At 39.9% G+C, this 18,430-nt stretch overlaps 3 protein-coding genes across 5 annotated transcripts in view; 1 reads left to right on the top strand and 2 right to left on the bottom strand.

The window, feature by feature from the left end:
• Positions 1-479: 479 nt before the first annotated feature.
• Positions 480-3,869, bottom strand: LOC308114013 (C-C chemokine receptor type 2). Of its 2 annotated transcripts, none has more exons than XM_080470633.1 (4): positions 3,564-3,869; positions 2,584-2,732; positions 2,257-2,429; positions 480-1,447 (listed from the first exon to the last, which is right to left on the bottom strand). In XM_080470633.1, exons 1-4 carry the CDS (start codon positions 3,566-3,568, stop codon positions 734-736), a joined length of 1,041 nt encoding a protein of 346 aa, XP_080326759.1. In that variant the 5' UTR covers positions 3,569-3,869; the 3' UTR covers positions 480-733. The 2 variants fall into 2 exon arrangements, with proteins under 2 accessions (XP_080326759.1, XP_080326760.1); XM_080470634.1 differs by lacking the exon at positions 3,564-3,869 and adding an exon at positions 3,203-3,305.
• Positions 3,870-4,181: 312 nt separating this feature from the next.
• On the bottom strand, positions 4,182-8,005 carry LOC308114803 (C-C chemokine receptor type 1-like). 2 transcript variants are annotated; one of them, XM_080471986.1, is made up of 3 exons: positions 7,876-8,005; positions 6,395-6,565; positions 4,182-5,986 (listed from the first exon to the last, which is right to left on the bottom strand). In XM_080471986.1, the coding sequence occupies exons 1-3, from the start codon at positions 7,880-7,882 to the stop codon at positions 5,094-5,096; spliced, it is 1,071 nt and encodes a 356-aa protein (XP_080328112.1). In that variant the 5' UTR covers positions 7,883-8,005; the 3' UTR covers positions 4,182-5,093. The 2 variants fall into 2 exon arrangements, with proteins under 2 accessions (XP_080328112.1, XP_080328113.1); XM_080471987.1 differs by having other exon boundaries at positions 4,194-5,959; positions 7,876-8,002.
• Positions 8,006-10,729: 2,724 nt separating this feature from the next.
• cobl (cordon-bleu WH2 repeat protein) overlaps positions 10,730-18,430 on the top strand; it is a 56,327-nt gene continuing 48,626 nt past the window's right edge. The window contains exons 1-2 of the mRNA XM_080472580.1: positions 10,730-10,866; positions 11,060-11,206. Of these exons, the coding sequence (XP_080328706.1) occupies positions 11,178-11,206 (29 nt within the window). The 5' untranslated portion in view covers positions 10,730-10,866; positions 11,060-11,177. The remainder of the gene's footprint in view (positions 10,867-11,059; positions 11,207-18,430) is intronic.

The following is an 18,430-nucleotide window of genomic DNA, read 5'->3' as shown; positions in this document are numbered from 1 at the left end:
GATTTCCATTAAAACATTCAGCAATTTACATTATTGGGATTTTTGCTACCTCTCAGCAGCATGTGAAGAAAACAAACAACGGCTCACAGAACTCAACGACAACAAGTCCAAAAACACAAGCCCAATAGCATTCAAACACAAAAACACCTCCATATCCTGTAATTTATCGCTTGTGGTTGTAACTTTTCACTTTGAGTTGTGTTTCTGACCATATATTTAGTTTATGAACACTTTTATTCGTATCTTCCTCGTCTGTGCTGCGCCTCCAGATGTAACGCAGCCACGTTCATTTTAATGCATCGGAAATGACAAAAGCACTTCATTGTTTTATTGTTATAACAAAGATATATAACCTTAAAGGGCCTTGCTTCAGTTGTAATTATTGACGTCATCACAGTGATCATAAGTAATTAGAATTTTAATATAATGAAAGCTTTTCTTGAAAGAAGAGTTTTTTTTTTTTTTTATTATATTTTATTCAACAAACCTATATAGTTGCACATGTTAGCAATACAGAGGTATTTACATTACGCCAACAAACTTTTTTTCTTTATGCACTTTCAGAATCAATCACGTTGCAAATTGTCAGTGCCCTTTTTTTTTGTTTTTGCTTACGGAACCATGAACCACACACACACGCGCGCAAACACACATCACGCACACAATACAAAGTTCACCATCTTTGTACACTGATAGATAAACATCTTTCCATACAGAATTACATTACATGTTTTCAATAGTCTGATCGGACTGGTGTGTTGGAGGTCTCTCCCTCTGTGGTTTCTCTGTGGCTTACAGTGCCGGTGCTTCTGTATCTAATGCATAAGTATCTAGTCAGATTCCTCCTCAATGACTTCCTGAACTTCTCCCCTACAAACGCATAGATCACAGGATTTACACAGCAATGAGACAATGCAATGATTTCAGCGTAGCTCATGGCAGTGTTCATGGGCGCTGCGGCTGTACAATTGTTCATGATGTCAAACAGCTGCAGAGTCTGAAGGAGCACGAGGACATTGTAGGGGACCCAGCACACCACAAATACACACACAATGGTGAATATCAGTTTCATGGCTTTGTTTTTCTTGGAGTTTCTCGCCTTGGACAGCACCACGAGGATGTTCACGTAGCTGAAAATCATGACTGGGAGGCACAAAAAAAGGCCAACTGTGTTCTCCACGAAGTTTTTCTGCATCTTCCAAAGCCGCTCATTCCCTGTCGGGTAGTCGGGCTGGCACTGAGCGCCGTCGTCCTCTTCATTTGTCTCCAGGGAGGCAAATACCACCGGAGGAAGTGCCATGATGACGGAAATACCCCAGATAACAGTGCTGGCTATGATTCCAAGGCGAAGTGTCCGGGTTCGCATGGCTGTCACCGCACGGACGATGGCCAGGTAGCGGTCCACACTCATCAGGGTCACAAACAAGGTCCCACTGTAGAAACCTAACTGTTCAGAGGAGCAGAGGGAGCAACTGAGTAAATACCATTTATGGGATGAATCAAGGTGGTTTATAGGGTTATTTACTCAGCTGATCGACTAACCAGCTGTTACCACTAAAAACACACATGACATTGTGGAGTCTACTCCCTGAGTAATTACTCAAACCTAAACCCTACATTCTATTTGTTTCCTAAATAGTGTTATACAGTTAGTTCTGACAAAGGAATCTGATTGGGCGAGACACTCTTTACACTGTGACACTTCACAGCTGTATCAAATGTCTTCAGTGACACCAATAATAGAAACATCTTTGCTTGACAGCATAACACAAATGACGTGGATGTTTTTCAAGTTGCACATGAAATCTTTTTGACCTGTTAATCTTTTTGATTTTATTCCTTGTCTAATACAGGAACTGCATATGGAAACTACGCAATCCGAGTTTAATGACTTTTTCTGCACACAGTCGATGGCTGTATGAAATAGAATGAAAACAGGAAGAAACATGCAAAGAAAATGTCTATGATCAATTGAGTAGACGTGATGTAACGGGTATTTGCTTTGGTTAGCGACAATCACATTGTGGTTTACAGGCTTCACTATTTGTGGTTGCAGAGACAAAAAAAATTGCCCGAAAGCTTGAACAATCTTCTCATTCATTGATTGCTATCAAAATTTGGTTTGTGTATGGAAATATTATCGAAGGTTGTGTTGTGGTGTTACATTTCAGATCAGCCGATAACAGATGTGCTGATATTCAGTTTAACACTCCAACAACAATGAGGTCAGTAAAGTATTTCTAGAAAAAGCCTTACCTGATAGATTCCTGTTATTAGTTTGCATGAAAGAAGGTTCTGCGAGCCGTATGTCCAGAAAGGTAGGGAAGCAGCCAGTAAGAGATCAGACAGTGCCAGGTTGAGCAGACACACATCTGTCATGCTCTTCACCTTGATGTGCTGGAGGAGAAGCCATAAAACTGTGCTGTTGCCTGGAAGAACAGATCAAATCAGAGCCAAACACCAGAAAAATCCCAAGATTTAGACGATAGATACAGTATGTTTTAAGCTTTAGGTATTTTTCAGGTTTCATTTATGATTTGGTGCATCATGCTTCACTGAAATTTCTGGCTTCTTTCATCTTACCCAGTAGACCGAAACAAAACAGCACGTAGTAAAGAACCAGGAGAACCACTGATCCATTGGGAGATTCTGCACTGGAGTCCAAATTACAGTAATAATATTCATATGCTTCCGGATACAAAAAGGATTCATTATCTGATGCATTCATCTTCCTGTGTGAGACACAGAAAATAAATATTAGCCAGTAATACACAACAGCATCAAAATATTACGAATGATTCAATGATAAAAAAAAAGTTTCTATAAAAAGGTTACACATATAGATATAAAATATGATTTATAGAAAAACAAATATTGTTCTAGGTGTGGTTGCTGTTTAAATCTTTAACAGGCGTGCGCAATGTGATATCAGTTCAAACCCCAATCTAACTCTGAATTAATATAATGCTCATCTGTATTTTCCTTTAACACCACAAATAAATCAATAAGCAACAATGTACAGATTGATCTTACAGTCTCCATTTGGTTTGTCAAAGTAACTTAAAAACATTAACTGTGTAATGTACCACTAAGAAAAACCAAGAACACCGTGATGATTTTTGAAAGCTAAATCATTTTCCAAAGCCGAAAGAAGACTCAACAATAATTGCCACTGTGGAGGACGTTCTGAAACAGGAAATACCATTTAGTGGCTGTCTTTACTCCAATGTAACATGTCAGTGTAGATGATCATGTATCTATGAATATCACAGACTTGTTCCTGCTCACAACACGATCAAATGTATGTCATCATTTAAACCACATCTTATATATAACCCCCCCCTTCCCCCCAACCCCCCAACCCCCCAACCCCCCAACCACAACACCCAGAACCACCTGCTTTGACACCCGTCTATGGACCCTCACTTCCTGTGGCTGACAGTGTTTCTGCTTCTGCTTACACAATCTTCAAGCCTCTATTGGTGTTTTTAAAAAACAAACAAAAAGAAATCTAGTAAATGGCAGCTAAACGTTTCAAAAACGAACAGTGCGACCATGCTCACCACATTCTTTGCCAGAATCACTCCTCCTGAACCCGTGTGCTGTAGTGTTCGGCTCAGGCGTCCATCTCATCCTGTCAGCTTGCATTGCTTACGTTTTGTTTCAAATCCTGCAGCAGAGCACATTTCTGGTAAAGTGAACTCCGGATTGGGTTGCATCCTCTGCATTCGGTAAAAACCTGTAAAGAGGTGTCAATGCGGTTTTCTCAGAAATCTCCCTGAATGCAATGACGTGAGGCAAAAAAAAAAAAAAGAAGGTCTGTAGGAGAAAAGGCATTCAAACGAGGACCTTAGTTCTTTGATCTCCTCAATGAACATCTTTACACAATCTTTTAGGAGCTTCTGAACATTCGACTCAACAGGCAACATAAAGTTTCCTCCCTCATTTTCTCCAGAAACTCAAAAGCTATAAAAAAAAATATACATACTACAAAAGAAAACAATAACCTGTTACGTATTGCTCAACATCATCAAACTTCATCAACGGATAAATTCAGCATTAATTATCCATCTGTCCTTCTTCCAAAACTGCTTTACCTTACCGCACAACTGCAGCCAGTACTAAATTATGCAATGACGTATTGGGTGGAAAAACACAATTAAATGTAAAGCAATGTATACGTCAACAGATTTAAAATCACATCCAAATTTATTGAGGCAAACAGAATAAAAACACACAAGTAGCAGTACTGTACATTCATAAAGATGTGAAAGATTTCAATTGATGACATATAAATGCACCAGACATTTTTGCCTTTTTTTTTCCCTTCAGTTTTCACAAATTGCTTGCTTTCATTACAACTAGCTGGTTCATCAAAGACGCGTCAAATATTTTTCAAACTAAGTGACAGGTTGTGGTTTGAGGCTGTTACAAATAAGCAATTCAGTTGGACGTGACACGTTCACTTTAACATTAGTGGATACAGCGGAGCAACTCTAGAACGGTGGCATCAAACAAGGAAGATGATGAGAGTAGTAGTTGCTGTTCCTCATTTCTATTCATTAATTTAGTATGTGTATCAGAACACAGCATTGAGACACAGAACTGAATAGCCGCCATTTGAGCATTTGCTCTATATCCTGGATGGTCGACAGCTTGCCACATGATTTACCACTAAAAGCTAGTTTCATTATGAATAGCAAAAAGCATTGGCGTCAAAGCCACACTGTGAGCGCGAGTTCGTGAAAGCATGTACAGTGAATACTGCAGAATTCACATGTTGTTGAGACGAGACCGACTTTGGCCCATATCAATTTGAAGAAGGAAATTTTGGCAGGTGGAATTTCAGAAAAATTGTGGAGTTTTTGTTATATATTTTTTGTTTAGTCCAGTTCCTTGAAATGAAATTGGGACATGTGTGTGTGGAGTATAACACTTTTAAGCTTTTCAAGATTATAGTCTGATCTGGACGATTCAAAATGGAAACGTGAACAAAATACATCAACATTATCATGGTAGGAGATGCTTTGATAACTCAGCTGATGGAGAGAAACTTTCCAAGTGATGTTCATGAAACACGCCTCGTCCGCCCTCTACATGACAAAAGTGGAGGTGGCTTCGGAGGATCTGGAAACGACAGAGCTTTTCCTGAATGAGCTGTGCAATGATGCTTTGCCAGAGCCGGGGATCCAGTTTTTCAACATCTGCAAGGCTCGAGTCATGAACTTCTGTCCCACAAAGGCATAGATGATGGGGTTCAGGCAGCAGTGGGTGTAAGCGATGGCTTCAGTTACTGCTATGGAGAGATGTAGGTTTTGGTTCCAGGTGCAGTCGCTTGATGGTTCTTTATCGGACAGAAACATCAAGAAAATCGACGTGTTATATGGAGCCCAGAACACAAAGAAGATGGCTATGATGGAGACGATCAGCTTCACCACACGGTGTTTCTTTGCCGTCTTCATTGTCACCAGTTTGGGGATGATCCTTGAGTAGCAGACGACCATCACCAATAAGGGAATGATGAGGCCTAGCACATTTGTTGTCAACAGGTTAAAATGATGCCAGGCCTCATTTTCGGGGAAGTAGTCACACAGGTCTCCATTTTCCTCCTTCACGACCGTTGTGAAGATGTAGGTTGGCAGAGAGACGCACAGGCTCAGCATCCACACCAACACAGTCAGGATTATGCCAACCCTCATTGTGCGATAGCGTGCCACTCTGTGAGCATGCATGATGACCACGTAACGGTCCAATGTCATAACAATCATGAAGAAGATGCTGCTGAAGAAGCCGGCATTGTGGGAGCTGGAGACGAAGCGGCACATGAAATCTCCAAAGGTCCACTGGTTCACCACAATGTAACGAGTGTAGAAAGGCAGCGTGGACACGAAAAGGAGGTCAGATAGGGCCAGATTGCAGAGGCAGATGTCAGTCAGGTTCGTCTGCTTGCGATACTTCACTAAGACACACACCACAAGCACATTACCTTTTTGAAAAAAAAGAAAAAATCAGAAGTCAGATATATAAATAAACATGAAAAGTCATAATCATACGATAATCTAGATTCTGTTTCACTTCCTTTCCCATTTGTTTTGATTCTGACAACAAATGTATCTTACATTATTTATGGGATTTGCAGTCTTGCATTTTTCTGCTTTGTTCAAACATGATGACCACAAAGTCCTATTTGTTTGCATGCTCTCTTCATGCTTTTTTTTGTTTTTGTCGGTTTGTTTGTTTGTTTTTCTAGGTAGGCCAGATCGTGGTGGATATGTGTGCAATTGGTTTCCTGTGTAAGCTCTATGACGAATGGGTGACCGGGGGTGTGGTCTGCCTGTCTCGGCTGGAACAGGTTCAGGATGGCTGGATGGATGGATACTGTAGAGACACCTACCAATGAAGCCGAAGATGAAAACCAGACTATAGAGCGTGGCCAGGAACACTGTACTAAAGTCCTTCATGGTGGTATTGTTGCATGGGGAGAATGATAAAATCTCGCTGTCGTAGGCTGAGTAGTCATACTGCACGGTGGAGGTGGAGCCGGAGGTGGTGGTCACCCCAATATCTGCAGACAGATCATTTTCTCCAATCAAACAAGATCAAAACATTATTCACTGGTTTCCTCAAAGGTACTGACTTCAATCCTTTATATATAAAAAAAAAAAAAAAAAAACCCCTGTGTGTTATTTTTAATCAGTAGTGAAACTTCACAGTTTGACCCAATACGTCCATCTTTTATAACACTTTAACCAGTTTAGTGCCACTTGAGGCCAGGCTCAAACCCACGACATTCTTACTATGAGCAATCCACTTATATATTTAAAAACATTTAAATAAAATGCTTGCACAATCTGACGAGGGAAAGCTAATAAAATGGGATTCTTTCTATTTATAAGGCCAGTTTGTCAGGAATTCATTGGTTCTAACGTCACATAACTCCAAGCTGAGCTGTCCTCCATTGACCCCACTGACTCAACATTTCAGAAATGCTTCCCCCCCATGAGCCCGTGTGCCACTTTAGACTCTTAGGTGTGGGACTCTTCTGGTTGTTAATGATAAAGACTAAGAGTTGAATTTTACTCCGAGATTTAATGCTACCTATTATCCACCGTATTCTTTTAAAAAGTGTGAGACTTAAAAACCTTGTGACATTGTGAAACCACAAGTTCATCCTTAGTAGCTTTTCACCCTTGATAGTGTTTCCTGTGCTGTGGCCAACACGATGAAGGTTTCATTCAGATCCACTGTATCAGCAAAAGGAATTACTGGTGATTTGTTTGAAAGGCTCTGAGTTGAAAAGTAGGTAATTGCGCCTCCTTCTGTTTGTCACTGGCAATTTAATACCCTATTTGAAAACAAACGAAAACATGAAAATAAATAAATAAATGCTTTAACGTCAAGCTGCTTTGAGACAACAAATTACAAGTTACACTGGCATTACTCTCCATGTCACCTTACTATAAACATCTTGTTCTGTATAGGCTTATGTTACAATGTTTTCTCGTTTCAAAGCAACCACTTTATTCTAACTGTCAATACTTATGAACACATTTGTTAATCACTGATACATTTTCTCGTTGAACCCATTAACACTTTTAAACTATAGTACAAACTAAATTACAGTTTTAAAAACATTGTGATCTTACATTTGTTTTTTTTGTTTTTTTTTCTTTTGAATAAAGTTCACTAAATGTTTTCACAATCGGAAACATTACAAATCTTAAAAAAAAAAAAAGTTGATTTACACTATTTTGGATTTTCAATCCTGCCACCTGGTTGGTGAACATTAAACATCAGTCAGCACGACACACGTTTAAGTCTAAAAGTTATCCTACAAATATTCCAGAATGTAAATTATTGCTGAAGTATACGCACCTGGCATGATTTCTCAGCGATATCTCTTCTCCACTCACAAAAAGCCAATATTATTTTCTCACAACTGGATGTTTAAGTCTACAAATGCACAGAGTGAAGTGACTGCAGTCTGCAGCCCCCCCTTAATAATGAAGAACAGAAAAACACAAGTGCTCGCGCCATTTCCTGACTAAGATCTTTATCAGGATCACAGTTCACACATTCAGACAAACAATGACATCCCAGACGTTCACACTTTTCACTTTAGCTTCACTTAGATAGTTCAACCTGAATCATCAACAAACAAGTGACGGACTTCAGTAGTAACATTTTTTCGAGGATTCTTTTAAACATCTTACAAATTTTGACTTCTTTAACCCAATCAAGCCAATAATAGATTACAACCCAGCACTATCAAACTGATAAACTATTTGATTGTGTAATTGAAATTGATGACATGTTTTCAAAATACTTTATTTGTACATGTTTCTACATATGGACCAAAACAAGCAAAAAAAACCAAAGTGATGACATGTTTTTGGTTCTTTAGATTTGGTTTGTTCGCAGATGTTCATTTAGTACAAGTTTCACATTTAACAGCACAAACTGCCAAATTAAAAGTAGAAACCTGCAAATTCACAGGGTATTTTACTTTGTCGCATCGTTAATACTTTATTCCGTATTCCATTTTACAGTCCTTCATCCTGTTGATGATGTACCCCCTTCAATGTCATTTTGTTATTATTTCTTTCTCTATTTATCTATGCTGACAGTGTTCACTCAACAGATGGTGGGCGGGCTGAATTGACCTCTTTTATTTGGAAAAATAGATAATTTTGTTTCAATCCAACATTTAGGAACCCCACAATGGCAAAAAGGTTCTACCTTTGTAGGATTTTGATGCAGCATTGTTAAGAATGAGTTTATTGAGCAAATAAATTACAGAAAACAAATACATGCATTCAGTAAAACTGAACATAACTTTCTATGAAAAAACAAAAACATTTGAATTCACATCTGATAAAATGAAAAAAATGCAACACAAGTGAAATACATTGAATAACGGTGGCTCTAGTATATTATGAAGTTATTAGTGTCACCATGTATTTCCAAAGGCAGCTTGTTTTACCACGTGTGTGTGTGTGTGTGTGTGTGTGTGTGTGTGTGTGTGTGTGTCAAGATCAGACTAAAATAGTAAAGCCACAATTTCATAATTCCTTTTTGTACTGCTGTACACATGCACATGTAAAAATTGCAAACTTTTTTTTTTTTTACATATTATAATAATAGGCGTGCATTCTTTATTATTGAAATATGTTTTTTTTCTTTCAAGTTGTCTGATTAATGTCCCACCCGCAGCACCTCTGCAGACCACCGTTGAAGACGACTGCCTCGCCCACTCCGTTGTGAAGCGGTGTGTGATCTTTCACTGACCTCTTGTGGTAGAAAGTCGCCAGTCCCGTGTGCATTTGGCACAAAGCATGCCGGGAGTAAACTTTTGAATTTAGAATTTAAATTAGGCATTATTAGAAGCAGCCTGAACAAACCGTGATCCAGTCTTTTTCTTCAATGGATGTAACTTGACGTACGTTTCCGCCGTCATTGTGAGATTTATTATCAGTTACACATGCACAAATGTGTTTAAAAAAATCCAAAACGATCTTGCAGTAATACTCAAATCTGTCATCAGGTATGTTATTTAAGACATTAATGTAAAACAGTCACATAAAAACAATTATTTTTAAAGGATCAACAGAAGTGAAATGTCAAAGAATCAGGAAAAGTGTTTTTTATTTATTTATTTATTTTTAGACATTTTTTTAAAGAAAATCTTTTGAGGGGGGAATATACCACCAGCTCTGGATTAGTCTGTCTGTGGTTAGCGGGCCACTTGCTCTCCAACTGGTGAGGATGATTGACTGGAGATCTGCTGACGAAGGCGCGCTGCGCGCGGCTGCTACGTCAAGTTCAACATGCGCACACGCAAAATAATCTGCGTCCACTTCTAAATAAAAGCGTTTCACGTCTATCGCGTGCGCTCATGTTGACGGGGGAAGACGCATAAGGTCAGATGGAGTCGGTTGTGTATTGGAAGACGTGTCTGCGTCTTATCCAGGTGGCCTCCGCTTTTCCCTCGACTAGACCTGAGTAAACCTACAATAATGAAATCAGAAAATAACTTCTTTTTTTTCCTAAACTCCACCACATATCAACTCAGAATCAGGGCAGGAGATAATTTAATATTTTAGCCTCAAAAAGGAAGGCAGCAGTGATTAAATGATATGTCCAGAGAGAATTCCAGAGTTGGGCCCGACGACATTTGATGAGAGGTTGATTTCTGATGATACGAGGAAAAAGTTGCGAAATACAACAAACAATTAGTGAATCGTCCACACGAAACAAAAAGCAAGATATATGTTGTGGTACTTAGAATAGGTATACAATTGATATGCTAGAGAATAATAATAAGAAAAAAAACGTCTAACATCACATAAAGAGTAGAATTTAATTACAATAGTTTTGGATGATAATTTGAGGCAAGACGATGCAGTTTTATTTGTATAGCACATTTAAGTAACAACGTAAATCAATGTGATTTACATTAACAAACAAGAGAAATGTGAATAAAAACCGTGAAAGTAAGAAATAAGTTAAACCTGAAGGAAAACCAGTGAGAATAAGAGATCACAAGTACAAGAGTTCAAAATACAGTGCAATTTGAAATAAATTCTGTATCACACAGTTGATAAAGACAACTCTACAGAAAATAGCAAATCTATAAACCTGGCACATAAACCGAACTGAGTTTGAAAACTCTTATCTCGCCAGTCGCAGATTTTCCCCAAATCTATTTTGAAACAACTTCCCGGAAGTCGGATTATTATGAACGTGGACTAGACGGCGGCTGCAGGGAGAGAGTCAGCCTGGGGATACGAAGATTATATCAAGTGGATTTGACAAGTTCCTCTGTCCAGTTGGTGAAAATGATCCTTTAAATCTGCTCCAGCTGAAGTGAGTTCGACTTTCAAATTGCTTCACTTTGCGCTTTTTTTGCACGTTTCGTGTCACGGTGGTCATCTTTGCGCACTGTCACTTGTTGAGTCCAAACGATTGAAACGAAAAAATAAACTATACCGAGTAGTAACTACTTTTTGGGAACTGCTACTGTGCCGAGTGAGTTTATTTTGTGTTTGGTCTCGCGCAGGTGGCAGGATAATGGAGAGCCACCGAGTTTAGGAGCGAGCGGCGGCGGCGGAGGACTCGGGGAGCCCCACTGGAAGAAAGCTCCCATAATCTGACCTGCTGGGATATTAATCACTGCAATGACCGAGTCCTCAAAACCCCCTCCAGGGTAAGTCTTAGAAAAATAACAGTCACACTCCTAGAACAACCACTTGACATGAACCTTCAGAATGAATTGGAAAGAACTACTTATTGGCTTCTGCGCGTTTATTTGTCTGACGTGTGGAACTGGACTGAAGAAGGTGCTGCTATCATTAGATGTTTTCTTCATAACTGTATTTATACTGATCGACAAGAGCATGTCGGGATTATAAGAGAAAATATCATTTCTGTAGTTTTAGAGCTGAACATGTGGGAGAGACAAACTTTATTAATGGAACAGTTACAGCATTTTTAAAAAGTACAAATTATAACAATGTGACATGATAAAGTAACATGACATTACTCAAACGGTCATGCTTTGAAGGCATGTTGTATTTGGGCTACTGTCCTCCTGCAGCTCTTTCTCAACAGTCAAGCTTATCCACTGCATCAAATCAAAAAAAAAAAAGCAAGCCTGCAGCCTATAGAGGACTGACAACAGAGAGAGTATTCCAGCAGCGTGCTGCATTCACCACATCCTCACACACAGAGGAAAACATTAGCAGTTCAGGAGCCAAACACACTTCTGTTTGGTTGCTAGAGGGGAGACAAACAACAAAGAGCTGGTGGTGGAACAACAACAACTGCTTTCCACAGTGTTCTCCGGACTCTGTTGATTGGGTGTGGCTGCTATAGATGGAGTCTCCGAAGTTTCATCCACCCCAAAGTCTGAACTTAAAGATGTGGAGCATCCATTGCCCTTTGACACTCAAGAATTAGCATTTGCACACTGCTTCAGGTCATTATTTACTATCCACTCGTTATTATTTAATCCATACGCCTCCTGCTATTGTAAAAATGACAGTTTGTGTAACAAAGTATTGGTGTTGACTTTGTCCGTCAGTCTCGCTTCTTTATTACATGGTAGGGAGGCTTACGCGTGCAAAGATCACTTGATCACCCAAACAAATGACTCCTTGTCATCGGTGGCAATTCAAAAGGCCAAAATGTGATGGTGTTAAAAGCCGTGCGCAAACAATCTGGGTGCAGGTTTTTTTCGGGGTAAATGCCCATCATGGCCTTACATGTTCGTCTTATACAAAGACGTAAAGCCAAGGACGCAAAGTGCAGCAAATGTACATGTAAGACAAAGTGTGTTTTTAAAAGTATTCCTCGCGACTAGAAAAGAAATATGTAAAGGTTGAATTCCCCATGACAATCCACAATCATGTGGCTGCATCTGGACTTGTTACTCTTTTTAAAAGCATGAGCAATGGCTCTCCACGGCTCACATTTTCTTCAGAATGGGAGGAAAAAAACAACCAAACCTGACAAGATGGGGCGAAAAAAAACAACAACAATAGTGCAACAATTTAAAAAAACAACAACAAACAAACAAACAAAAAACAACCTGTTGTCAGAGTGTGTTTCATTTACAGGGCAAACAAACATTGAAAAAGCAAAGTACGTTCATATTGTCCGCTTTAGTACAGCGTATGGTTTTGTGATTTAACCGTTTATTATGACAGTACCTCATTCCTAGAGAGCCCATTTGTGTTGATCTGCAAATTTTGAACTCCACAATAACACAATTGCAGAATATCTTTCAAGTAATATATAATATATTCAGGGTTTTTTTTGTTTATTTTTTAGTTTTTTTTTCCCAATAAATGGTACATCCTGCAGGTGTGCTGTAATCACCCAGCAGATCTACACTAAAACATTGATGTTCTTTCGGGGCTGATGTGAGTAAAGGTTGTGTCTTCTTCTCCTCTGATCTTTAAAGTAAAGGTCCCTTTAACCACGTATCTTTAATTACAGTGATCTCAGGCTCTCAGGGGCTATTTGGCCAAATTACAAAGCAGACTGGCCACAGAGTCGGCTGGCAGCGGGAACCAAAACGCCTTTTTATCCGGTCACTGTGTGACATTTCTCCCCATGTGAATTACCATGACGACTCCTTTTGTGTAGCCGTCTTTCTCTCTCGTCATCACGCAGGGAGCAGCTCCTTTACTACACAGCGCAGTCCAAGTGAATCCTGGACTCATAAAACCACATTAACTCACTTGCACACAGCGGGATCCTTTCGAGAGATGTGGCGCACTTTATTTACCTGCGTGGATGTTGAAACTTGAGCAGCAGGTTCGTGTGTGCGCTTCGAAAAGCTCGGGTATGTCCTTCTGGAGAGGTGAGAGAGGTTTTCCTGAATACAGCTTTGGTTTTACCTCTTTTAAACGCCGGACATCAAGCTCCTGTTAAGAGTTGATGAATTCCACCATGGAGACCAAATGATTTGCGAGGGTGCACTCATAACAACGTAAGCAACATCCAAAATAAAAACTTTTGCTTTCAAGTAAATCGTTTTTTTTTTTTTTTTTGTAATGTTTTTTTTTCAGTTTGCAGAGCACCCTGTGTAGTTCTGGTTCTCTCTCTCTGCAGCACACACAACATCAGTATTTCACACACTGGTGATTTGCCCTGCAGGCCTGGACCTGGGGGTGGGGGGGTGTGTGAAAGCCTGTGTATTTGCTCGTGTACCGAGTGCGGTGAGAAGGTTCTGATTGATGTGGCTTTCTTACCATTTCAGTATCCACTTCCCCCGGAAGCAATAAGGAAGCTGCAGACTCATTTAAATGAATAGCATTGAAGTTAAAGCGGAGCCACTTAATTGAATTCTAAATTCACAACATAATTTTAAGTGTGTGTTTTTTGGGGTTTTTTTTTTTCTTCTGACCTTCAAAGTGTTTACTGTGTTGTTATTGGTTTTCACAGCACTTCTCTGTTTTTCTGTTGGTCATATTCAGCCACAATCAGTAACATCAGAGCCTTGCCAGTTTACTTTGCTCACATGGTTTTAGTCGTCAGGCATGTTCATCCAGCCACACCCTCACATTTGTTCCCACTTATCATCAGATATTCTCAGAGCATTTCCTATCTCTCGAGTTCGGTTCAACGTGCCTCACAAAGTACCAAAAAAATGAAAAATAACAGACGGTGACCACCTGTGTTACACTGATCCGCGCCACTGTCTGATTCGCTGCTGGTGGGGTTAACCTTTAGTTTTGTGGTGGCGGAGTGGTTCGTCCTGTTTGCATGTTTTTTTTTCTATTTCAGCTTGAGCTTTCTCGAGGCTTTACTCCCTTGCTCCCATGCACGGTCCAAAGACACACTTATGGTGGCCTTCGTCCTGTCCAGTCAGTGTACTCTGACTTTTACATTGACTTTACAGGGAACTGCAGCGTGGAATCTCAAGACTCTGTCCATCTAAGCTCGCACACACCCAGAAATAATTACAAGGTGCCAAACCATCCTGCCTCTGTATGTGTGTTTGCTCACAAGCAACGTGTGCGAAGAGAGATGACCACTGGTGATTCGTTCTGGTCCAAATGATCTTTAATTCAAACCTGTGCCCACTGGTCTTGAATTTTAGTATCTAAGTGCCACGGTTGTCTCTTAGTCTGAACAGTGTTTTTGAAGTACTTGAAGGTATTCTGAGATAATATTATCCCATGCTGCTGTCTGTTTTCCCAGGTGGGGTCTCGGAGAATTAAGTTTTTTTACACAGATGCAAACAGGACCTCTCCAACCTACACGCCCTTCACAAAGCTTTCTCCATTTAGAAGCTTAAGGTTCATGTGGTCAGCCACGAGATCAGCACTGCTGACTAAGGGAGTTTCCTCTTCTTCTTCTTTTTTTTTCTTTCTTTCACAGCAACGCTTCACTTTGTGCCGTTTTGGCAAAGAGGAGCGCTTATACTATGGTCTCGGAGACATATTTAAAGTTATTTTTATGTCAAGTTAAACTTAACTCTTCTGAAAGCTGAGCTAGGCATGAGAGATTGTGTTTGAAGCTATGCATCGTTGGCCGTGATCCAGTCGGGCATCTGGTAATATCGCCCTTCATTTCACAGGCTGTCCTATTCTAAATAGAGAGGTTGTGGATGCAGTGGTTCAATGAGCTTGTTCTGTAACGATAACAGTGTGAGCAAAGCGCACACTAGCCCTTTGTATGGCAACATCACTCCAGACAAAGTCACGCAGTTGTTAAAAATGCCTGGTGGATCGTTTACATATTCAATACGTGCATATTTTCACTGTTCCAATGTTGTCGGCCGTGGTTGACGTTCCAATTAGGAGTTTGCTATGAACCCAGGTGCAATAGGATTTACCGTGTACTAACAGCACGAGTGTTATGAATGTATTAACTCCATAGCTGCTCCCCGGAATATCGGAAACGTGTGTGATATCTAGACTGGTTTTATTTATAGACTGCTGTGCTCGTCAGTTGCCGCAACATTATCCAGTCTGCTATTTTCCCCGGTGAACAAAAGCGGCGGCAGTTGCCCTTTCCAACAAAGTCCGGCGTATTTGTCCATGTTGTGGATGTATAGTAGACGGTAGCTGTGTGTCATACAGCTGCCACCAGCTGCTCCGATTTATTTCTGGAAGCCTGCTGTCATATGTTAGTCACTGCGGTATGTGCGTTTGTCTGAGAGGAAGACAGACGGTTTGCGCGCGCGCAGATAGGATGGATTCCTTCCTCCTGAACTCAACTGAAGTGCTTCAGTGGTGGGATTGTCTGGACAAAGCAGGGGTGCTTGAGTGCAAATGTTTTGATGGCCTTAGACACTTCAAACCCTTCACTGGTACTGCTCGCTTCTGTCTACGTAACAGAAAGAAAAATAGTATCCACTTTTTAGCACCAGGACAGTGACTTGTTAATGGGGGATAAAATTGCCCTTAGGTGTGTGCGTGTGTGTGTCTTTGCGAGTGTGTGTCAGCAGGGAGCACATGTGTATTCATGTTAGCATCGCTGCCTTTTAAAGTACAATATATGAAATCAATATTATCACAAACAATAATCTGAATGAGAAAAAAATGATAGTTTTGAGCTCAAGTCAGGGCCACCTTTGTGAGATTTTGCAGGCATACCTACCAACGTCAACAAATGTTCCAACTTGCCACAGGTGGCAATACAACTATGCACTACAAGGCTGTGTACTGGGTCCATCAAGGAAACTGCAAGGCAACAAAATAACAGAACACTAGTCAAAGCTCTTGTCCACTACACAATGGCGTGGGCTACGTGATAAGCAGGTGTAACCCATTTTACCCACTGAACCCAAACTAGACCACTGCAATGAGTAACAATAAAGAGAAGTCAATGAAGCATAACTCGGCAGAGGGTTAGTGTTTTTTAAAGGTTCAGAAACAGGCGGGCTTGGGTCTGCAATGTTGAACATATCCGATTGGATGAGTACTTGACATTAGTATTTTACCCGCTTCGTTGAAGAAGAAAAAAATAGCAGTTGTGATAGCAGTTGTTTAGCTTCTGAACATTTCCGGTGTTTTGGGATCTGCCGAGTCTCAATAAACTTGTTTACAGTGCAATAAAGCACCATCAAAAACTAGACAAGTTATAAAGCCACTAGTTTTACAGCCCTTCAAACAAAGAGGCTTCTTCTCCAGTACATATATAGTTTTATTGTTGGAGGATTTCGGTCTTCTTGTTATTGGTCACCACTGGATTTGAAGTGTTGTGCATGTACATTAATTGCCTTGCCTTGGTAGTCTGATCGGTGTAATACTGTTGGGAATTTAGGCTGTGGTGGAAATGCGGGCAAGGATCCTTTTTATTTCCTTAAAGTGAAGTACCTTGAACTAAATATCACAGATTGTTTTGGTCCAAATATAGCTAATAAATACAATAATGTAATTTGTCACTTTAATTTATTGCCCTAGTTAAACACGGACTGAAAGCCTACATTTATTTGTGTTATATAATATTTAGAAATCCAAGATTTGTACAGGGAGACTGTTCGACATTATTTCTGCCACAATATCTCAAACATGCTGTTGGTGTTTTTCTTTTAGTCTCCCGAGCGAGAGCGCTATCTAAATGAACAAGCTGCTTTGGGAATAGAGAACAGACTAATTATTATTTCCTGCTGTTCTGTTCCTACATTCCATCTCTTTCATTTTTTCTCCTGCGTTGCGCTCCACCCATCTACCCTTTCGTATCCCCCCCCCCCCTTCATGTTCTCCATTTATTTGTGCCACCTGAGACACGACAAACCGTAATTATACCGCCTTGTCTTTCTTTGTATTAAATGTATGTATCAGTGGTTCTGCAACTTTTCATTACATTATCACAGATTAAAGCTGCCGTTTAGTTCTGCCATTAAATAGGAACAAATTCCTCAAGTTAACCAGGAGGGAAAATGTACTGAACCTATAAAAACATGGCTAAGGAGTAATTCCAGAACGACAGAAATACTTTGCCTCTTATATTTGTCTGAGTGAGGTGTCTGGTTGGAGGACAGACGTGTTTTTTCCATCTGTGCCGACAGTGGGGTAAGTCTGTTTCCTGCTCCTATTTCTGGAGAATTATTGTCGTCTTGGAGCATGTTTTGAGTGTGACCGCAAAACCTCTCGTGTGTTATTGGTCACAGGAGCACAAGAGGACTGCGTGTGTCACAAGAAGAGATGATGACAAAGAGAAGGATAAGATGAGAGTTGATTGTCGGTACATTTCACTCCTTTAGGTGTGGAAAATATTCTCTCAGTTTTAACTGGACTGGCTTGAAGTCACTACAGTGTAAAAACCGAATGGGGAAACTTGCAAGTAACTGTAAAGATGTGCAAGCAACATAATGACTCCCCATGAGTAACAAATCAATTAGCACCTATGTTGTGTCCTTTTTTTTTAATCTCCCACGGGTCAATTTGTTATTGCGGCTAATCTAAGGACACTGCTAAGCTCTATGGGAGTTTATTTTTTAGACAGATTGTTTTTTGGTAAATAATTTTTTATTGATTGACAACAATTTAAAAAATATTTTTTTCTACAAACTCATACAGACCCCGCAGCATAAGTGTGCAAAAGTTTGAGTTTATTCCCATTAAATACAGTTTTATAGTTACAGTTTTTATGTGGTTTCAGTGAAATACCTCTATAATATAGAAATATTAGGGACGAATCATTTCAATCTGCAATTTCATGATTAAAATCTGAGAGTCTGCAAATTGTTTCAATGCGGTGCCTGCAACCATAAACTTATACCTTGGTTTAAGCTTATTGGCAAACACTACAGTATAATATTCTTGCCAATAATTTAAGCAGTTACATCACGATCATGTATAGGTTCCATTTTCCTTGTGGTAAAGTGTTTTATTTTAAAAGGACCATTTTCACGAGTTGCTGCCTCATTTTGTCTTTTGAAGAATTTAGACGTTCAACTCAGGATTTGATA

This window comes from Lipophrys pholis (genome assembly GCF_963383615.2).
Source record: "Lipophrys pholis genome assembly, chromosome: 9".
Taxonomy (NCBI): domain Eukaryota; kingdom Metazoa; phylum Chordata; class Actinopteri; order Blenniiformes; family Blenniidae; genus Lipophrys; species Lipophrys pholis.
The sequence above is the reverse complement of the archived record's forward strand: the minus strand, read 5'-3'. Positions and strand labels throughout refer to the sequence as shown.